The sequence below is a fragment of the Dreissena polymorpha genome, chromosome 6 (assembly GCF_020536995.1).
Source record: "Dreissena polymorpha isolate Duluth1 chromosome 6, UMN_Dpol_1.0, whole genome shotgun sequence".
Lineage (NCBI taxonomy): Eukaryota > Metazoa > Mollusca > Bivalvia > Myida > Dreissenidae > Dreissena > Dreissena polymorpha.
Window position 1 is genome coordinate 30,974,480 of NC_068360.1, and position 8,469 is coordinate 30,982,948.

General features: G+C 32.3%; 1 protein-coding gene across 1 annotated transcript in view; it reads right to left on the reverse strand.

The window, feature by feature from the left end:
- Positions 1-5,380, reverse strand: part of LOC127835556 (uncharacterized) — a 58,969-nt gene extending 53,589 nt beyond the window's left edge. The window contains exons 1-7 of the mRNA XM_052361991.1: positions 5,272-5,380; positions 4,692-4,749; positions 4,369-4,451; positions 4,144-4,215; positions 3,936-4,023; positions 3,598-3,692; positions 864-932 (exon numbers count right to left, since the gene is read on the reverse strand). Coding sequence (XP_052217951.1) covers positions 864-932; positions 3,598-3,692; positions 3,936-4,023; positions 4,144-4,215; positions 4,369-4,451; positions 4,692-4,743 — 459 coding nt within the window. The 5' untranslated portion in view covers positions 4,744-4,749; positions 5,272-5,380. The remainder of the gene's footprint in view (positions 1-863; positions 933-3,597; positions 3,693-3,935; positions 4,024-4,143; positions 4,216-4,368; positions 4,452-4,691; positions 4,750-5,271) is intronic.
- Positions 5,381-8,469: the final 3,089 nt, after the last annotated feature.

Genomic DNA, 8,469 nt, shown 5'->3' on the forward strand with positions numbered 1-8,469 from the left:
ATGATAAGTTGTTTACATTCTCAAACTATTCCAAAATTATTCAAGCGTTGAACTGTTATAAAAAGCGCGCTGTATAATGTATGTTTAACTGAAATTATATTCTTATTTGATCAAGAAAAGCTATTGGCATAGTTGGTATTCACAATGCATTACAAATAAAATCCTTTCGTGAATGCAGTGGGGTAGGTGTTAAAATAAATCAAACGCCGCTCAATGTTCGATGTTTTATGAGTCAAAAAGTTTGTCGGAATTTCTTGTATAATATATTAAAAAAGATATGTAACAAAATACATAAAGCTAAAAACAAAACACGCCACAACATTACACCCATAAATACAATTATTATTTTAAATAATTAAATTCATTTTCATTGCAGACAAAAGCATTAAGGCAAATAAATATATTCTAAAAATCACCAGGTTGGTAGATGAAAAAACACACATATAGTAGATTTAATGCAGCATGTCATACGACAGCCTGGGAGAAAAAGGAAAGCATGGTCAGCAATTTTCAACGAATTTCATTTTTGTTTTTTGCCTTGAGCAATACAAATATTGTTTATTTGATACCTCTCATTGTCACTGGACAAAACAAGTATGACCTCATAGTACATTGCTGGACGCGCAAAGGGCAAGGGACTGAATCTTACAAGAAATGTTAATGGACACATAGAAGACAATTGAGATAAGCACTGGTACATAAGACATTAACACATATAGTAGTATTGAACTATTTTAAATGTATTTATGAACGTCGCACGTAAACAGACACACACACATGTGCACACACGCAAACGCCGCGGGTATGAGTAATTAAGTTATATATTAAAATATATAATAGTTATAATATATTGAATAACTTACCGTTGAGCCGACGCATTGTGACGTATACACAGTATCACCAAACTTGCTTTGTTCGTTGATCATGCACTCCTTTAATAAAGTACATATATATTAGCTATATTTAAGACGGATTGGGGATTTCAACAAACGGTTAAAAACGTGAAAGCTAGTACTTGTCTAAATTTGAAATGTGTCATTATTTGTAATACTCATATAACCCAATTGCTCCACATTGACTTTTTTAAGGCGGCAAGTTAATCTTGTGGTGGTTTTGCTTTATTATTTTATTATTTTCTCAACTTCTCACTTACATAAAATTAAAACTGGGGTATAAAAATACACTTTTGCATGTTAAAGAACAATAATGTATAGCTATTTATATAAAATCGTACGCAGTGCAACGTTCGCTTTAAAGTGGGTATGCACGATTTTGTCAAATATTTATTTATTTATTTTTATATAATGTGTTCAAATCTTATTATACATATATTTCAATATAAATTAAAATAAAAGTTAAGAAGAACATGTGTCGAAAAATGCGAAATAAGCCAGATATTAAATTTGGAAAACGAAAATGTCTGTACTGTCGAATTCGCCAATATGTATATCATGCATGTATGATGTGAATCTAAATTTAGTTTACGGATCATTTTAAATTTCCTGCAACGATATCTATTCATACGACACACTAACACTATCTCCGATCCTAATAAAAAGACGAATTCTTCGGTTATTGTAGGAAAATATGTACTAACTATCTTCATCACAATCGGCGCGGGGCGCTAATTTGTCTTTGCTGCATTTTATGAACATCGTCTTCAATGTATAATTTTTATTGCCTATTTTGTGTTATTGTAACATATTTTTATCAATATATTACAATTTTACACATATCAAAATCGTGCATACCCACTTTAAAAGAATTTACATACATTGATGATTAGTCTTTCTATAAAATAGTTGAACCTCTTTATACGTGAGGTCAAAGTTTGCTAATTGAATTATTGAGAAGACTTTTTTTAAGAGGATGTTGACATTGTAAAACGTATTTTGAAGACACGCTGAATGGTTTATAAACTCGCAAAACGTTACCACGACCGCTAAACATTGTTTCGAGTTTGCGTTTATTTTTTGTACACCGCATGTCTTTGCATCAACTAATTGATTGCTTGATAAAAACACTTTAGATAAAAGCTTATCGTAAGGACGTTTGATCATATAAAGGGCGCATAGCAATTTATGTAAAATAGAATGCGCCTATAATCGTATGAAAGCCTTAACGACGTCGTATTCATATGTGTGTGTCTTATTTTATGCAAAGTATATGTTTGATATGCACACTTTCTTATTATTTTGTTGATATACTTTTTATCGTTATTGATAATTCGTGAGTAAAGTTTCTGAATAAATACATGAATAGTTCAAATCAAATGGATTAAAATGAAATGCTTGTACTATAGGGGGTTTTCACAAATATTAAAATATCAGGATATTGTTTCCCAACCCTCCATAACATGATGCTAGTTAGAAAAAACGCTGTACCAAAGGGCTCAAAATAACAACATTTAGGGCTTGCTCAAAGCTTTTTAAGTTTTAAATTTTTTAGTATAAGCTGCATTGAATATATAGGCAATGCTGATATATATAGGCCATCACCCGATATTGCATATTGTAATGTTGCGAAAGATAATGGAGGGTTGGAGAACAATATCCTTATACTTAGGATACTATACTATTAAGGCTTGAAAACTACAATAATGTGCAAATTTTCATCAGTTAAATTCAATTGTAGCAGCATATTGACGAAAATGAAAGGCAAGGTTAAATTACAATTGTTCATTTATAATTTTCGATTTTAGGTTTAAGAGTACATAATGGTGTTTTGTGAGTTAATTTTCTTAAACGTGAAATACAATGCATGCTTGCTACTAAAATAATATACAATTATGGTTTTAAAAAATCGAAAATATAGTCAAAATATATTATTGAATTTAAATATATATCTATGTTAATGCAGTTACAAACGAATTATGAATTATGAATGCAAATATTCCATCAAGGGATCGCGCCAATCTAAGAATCGCCAGTTTGACCATTGCGTGTGTATTCACATGCACGCAAACAAAAGTTTACTAAATTCCTAAATATATGTAAAATATATATTACTGCAAGCGACCAGTAGAGTCTTATCCATCAAATACTGAGTTGAGTAATTACAGATTTTAGTAGTAAATTATTGCCTTTTTGGCGGAATTTACTACATATGTCTTGCTTATATCGCCCCATTAATGCAAATAGATACGATGTGCTATCTGATTTTAATGTCTTATGGTCTCTTTTTCACCAAGGGGCGATATTTTCAAAACAACCGTTGAAAGCGCTGGATTTCTACCGATGGGCGAAGGATAATTAAGTAAGTTACCTTTTACTAGTTTTTTTTATAATGTAATTATTTATTTATAACATCTAGCTGTTGACGATCAGCCGCATTTTATATATGACAATAGACCGGGTTCCAAAAAAATAACTATTCATGTTTCTGTTCAACATGTCGTTGCGGTTTTGTTCTTCGGATATTACCTTAAAAATGCAACTGCTCAAATATAACATAGTTTATACCGGTAATTTAAAAAGTAGCATTTATGTTTTGTGTACTCATTTAAAAGATAATACAAACTATGGTCGTTATATCTTTGATTCATTTTCAAATTACAAGACGGTATCGGTATATTCACTCATATTTTAAAGCACTTACCTCGTTTATTCCGCAGACGTCGATTTTGTGACATGTTCCGTCAATGATTTGAGCAGGACAGGTGTAGCAAACTGGACCTCGTTTCGTTGGATATCCTTTTAGAATAGAACATTGCGACATTTGAAGAAATCAAAAATAGGTAAACAAAAACGCGACATGAAAAGAAGCTCCACAATGACGGATACAAGATGGCTGCCATCGTTATTATGTTCAATGGAAATATCGTTTTTCAACTTGCAAGCAAATACACTAAAAACGGACTTTAATATAGCGCTTATGAAATTTGATATACGATATGATATAACTACATAGAAGATGCATGGAAATACGTATTCTACCTGACATGCCACATCCTGCTGCGTTACACAGGTTTGTACTACAACACTCGTCACACGCTTGGTGGGCTTGGGAACGGTTGGAACACACCTAATTAGGGAATCAGTGTTTAATACAAAGTGAAGCCATAATTTAAATGCCAACATTTATCCCGTCGAACTTAAACAATAGTAACCATTATAAAATCAAGTAAACGAATTAATATATTACCGATGGATGTACACAGCCAACGTTAAATACAGCATCTCCGTATTGATTTGTTGTCCGGTGAACATTGCAGACCTACGGGAAATATTTGAATGCGTTTGTACACAATCCAGTTTAGTTAAAGAGTTCAAGTCCGATGAAAAGTATTGTAATGCAATTATGGAATAAATTACAACTGAAACTGGTTAGATAATAAGTACACATGCAAACATATAACAACAGATTTACCTCGCCATGCTGACAATCCATCACATAAATGCATTGTCGAGGACTCTGGATATCCGTACAATCAAGGCATGTCAAACATTGGACTAAAACGAAATCAAACAAAACAATAGCAATGTGTTCTTTAAATATTGAAATAATAACATCTTCTTTGTTAAGACGTTAACTTTGGAAATCATAATAACATGTTTTTTCATTACATACACGTTAAAATTATAAAACAAATTATAATTAAAAATATATATATACAAACACAATATCTACATACAAAATATATACATACACGATATATACAAACAAAATATATACATACACGAGGTACTTACCTGTGCAAATGATGATGCCAGCGATTAGAAAACTGAAGAAGTCGAAGAACATCTCGCCCTAAAATGAACAAAACGTTAACAATAATCCATTTTGTGAGCGAACAATAACCAAACCGATTTTAAGAAGCGTGTCACATTCCATCAAATTAAGGCGTTATATTATCCTACATAAACAGGCATTGTCTGTGCACGTTTTTCTTTGAAAAACCGATGTACTGTACGCGCATTTAAAACAACAGGACTAACTTAAGCAAATTAAACTTGTGATTTCGTCTACAAACTAAATATATTAGTGAAAAGAAACGCGGCTGATTCAACAACAAAACAACAACAACAACATTTATCCAGCAGTAAAGCTTATACAACCTCATAGCCTACATTATATATGCATTATACACTTTTTACGTAATGGTAGAAGATAGAAATTGGACGATAGTGTTATGACTCTATCACATTAAAAAAATACGTTATTGATTGTCGTATCGAATATGCTAATAAAATTACTAAAGTGATAACTGTTGTTAGAAGTATACGATCAATCAAATCAATGCGCTGTATAAATAGATACAAAGAAACTTACCTGAAGCAAGCGTTTCTCTTCAGAAGTGCCACGTATAAAACAAAAAAAGCAAATTATATAGAGGGCCGGTGTTATCTATTAAAATGGAACGGCGTATTTTGCAAATGTTGTCCCATTTAAGAAACAGAAAAGTCATGATGGTTAATAAATATAAAAGGAATCATCACGAACTTCTACGATAAGAACGGTACAACGTTGAAACTTGGTCTTATGCTTTAAGTAATGTTATATTGCGAGTCATGTTGCTTTTGTGTATAGCTTGATATTGTATACATTTCAATATCATTAATTCGTGTTCAAAATGTCTTCATGCCAATCGAAATTGTGTCAAGCCAATATTGAGTTTTAAATTAGCAAATTCTGTAATGCTTCATGACGACCGCTTAAATGGTAACTCTATTTAACGGTAACGCGAATCTTAAAAATTGCATACTAAACTAACCTTAAAAAATAAGCTCTGACTGATATCGGTCGCTAAATAATAACCTAAGCTGTGGTAAAATTTAAGCATGCTCAGTTATATGTGTAGTATTGTAACTGATTGCTAGTGTCATTTTATATACATAATATCATATCGATAATCCGTACTCTTGTCCATAGACCTGATGGTTGCGACGAACATATGCGAGCAATAGAGGATTCTATGAATAACAAAGAAAATACATCACTTAAGTGAAAATTACCATGTGTTGTCTAGAATGATGATAATAAATTGATGAATTTATATCAAAGTACAAACACTATTGTAAAAATTAACATTTTTAAACGTAATTAATCTGACCGTCGATATGCTGAAGTTTGCTAATTAAATATCATTATTGAACCAAGTCTAGTTTTCTAGGGCGAGAGTTGTTAGCTATTTAATAGCACCAGATGTCACTTTATCTGGTTTTTCATGCTGACAGTAAATGGCAATTATACGCACCATATATGTATACGTCTAGTCTGGCCCGGGCGTTATCTTGGTCTAGTGTTAACGCACTGGCGACAAAATCAGTACACGATACTTGCTCAACCTTAAAGGGGCCTTTTACAGATTTTGGCATGTTTTGAAGTTTGTCATTAAATGCTTTATATTGATAAATGTAATCATTGGATCTAAAAAGCTCCAATAAAAAAAAAGAATACAATTCAAAAGAGAAAAAAAGGTTACCCTCAGCAGGGCTCGAACCACTGACCCCTGGAGTCCTGGAGTACAAAGTCTACCACTTAGACCACTCGGCCATCCATCCTCATACATTTACAGATATATTTTATACTTTATATAAGCAATCCTCGTGGTTTCACAAATATAACGACAACAACAGAACTCTCCAAATTTTTAATTCGTTTCGCGTTGCAACGCTTTATAATTTTCAGGTTTTTAAATCGTCAAAAGATGCATTAAAAGGCTATTTTTTTCAATTTTTTCAATTTACCCAAACGTGAAAAGGCCCCTTTAATCTTCTTACTCGTATTGTGCTTGAGAAGATAAGAACATGTGCTTACTACTAGGTGTTCATTATCGGTAATGAAAAATAACCAGGATGTCTGGTATGTCACTCTATCTGCTGTAAACCTACCATTTATTATTCGGACAAAATGAGTAACTGGCATGTTCTTTCTTTAACACTTCATTATATATATATATATATATATATATATATATATATATATATATATATATATATATATATATATATATATATATATATAAACACGTGCATAAATATAAATAAGTGAATATGCAGGTTAAATATAACACTATTTATTAAAACTCATTTAAGCATATGTTTTATGTAAACCCTGTCTCAGAAGGAAAAAAAACAGTTAAAATCTCGCATAAATCTGGCTTCTATCGAGGCCAGGGTCGTTTTGTAGGTCCCTATGACCCCTAATCATATGCCAAAAGTTGAAGGCCACCGGATGGTCCGTTGACAAAAAAAAAACGAAAAAAACGCGTTTGTAGTCTTAAAATCGGGTTTTAATGGAACAACACATATTTAGGCATTTCGATAAAGTTTTATTACACTACATCAGTTTAAATCCCTCCGTGGTCGAAAGTAGTACCTATTTCTAAAGCTTTCGTTTTCTTCTGTTTGAATTATAAAAAGTCATTTAACAATATGCAACATGACCTGCATGGATATCTCTAATTTCCTTTATATGTCTGGTCTACATTTATGTCTTAGATTTGAGTGAAACTTTATAAATGAGTTTTTTGTTCGGGGGGAGGGAGGTTCCTGATATATTCGGCAATTGTCTAGACCAATGAACCAAATGGTATTTCATATAAAAAAAGCATACACAAAGTACTTAATATTAATGAAAAACATATGTTTGTTTGCTATTTAATGTAGTTATCACAATACATTTCTACTGTGTTTTAATATTTATAACCCAGTTCTTTTTTCGGGGTTCAATAAGGAAAAGATCAAAGTATAACTTCGGCGTAGAATTGGTCGCCGTCGAGACTAGAGCCATTGTATCGTTCCTCATGGCCCATATCGTGTGTTTAGGTCGGAAGTCGCCGGATGTATCCTTTGCTTGCATGAGCGAGAAAAGGCGTTATCGTACTCGTAAAAAGTATACAGAAAAAATCTTTATTTGCATGTTCCCGTGACTTTTAATCTTGTGTCAAGTTTTAAAGTCGTCGGATGTACCAATGGCCTGCACTAGCAATACAACTTATTAAAATGTATGAAGAAAACGCACACTTTCGGCGCGTATGCGAAAATGATTTTCAATTGAAAACATACAACCGTATAAAGAAGCAATTCCTGAATACAATGTCATTCTAAGCCATTCGATACCGACGATTCGACTCGGATTCTTAACCAGAAGTTGTGTCTGTTTCGTGTGATAAAAATGTTAAGATTGGATTTTCCAACATGGTACATGTATTTTGTAAATGATTTACTTTTGAATTGTCAAACTAATTGTGTTCGAGTTATATTACAATTTCAGTTTTTTTCAATAACTGTTTATCTGATTTACATAGAAAAGTCACAGCAAATATGACTATTAAAGAAATTATGGGATATGTATACTATGTCAGTCTTATTTCACCTTCCCGACTGCCCCTACTATCAGTTTGTCTTGTGTTATCTATCGCTGTAAATGGCAATACAGGGCAGAGATCAGGGGGGCAAATGGAACGGCGAACGAAATGGGAAACTGTAGCCTAGACAGTCTTGTAAATAGTTACTATAAATCAAA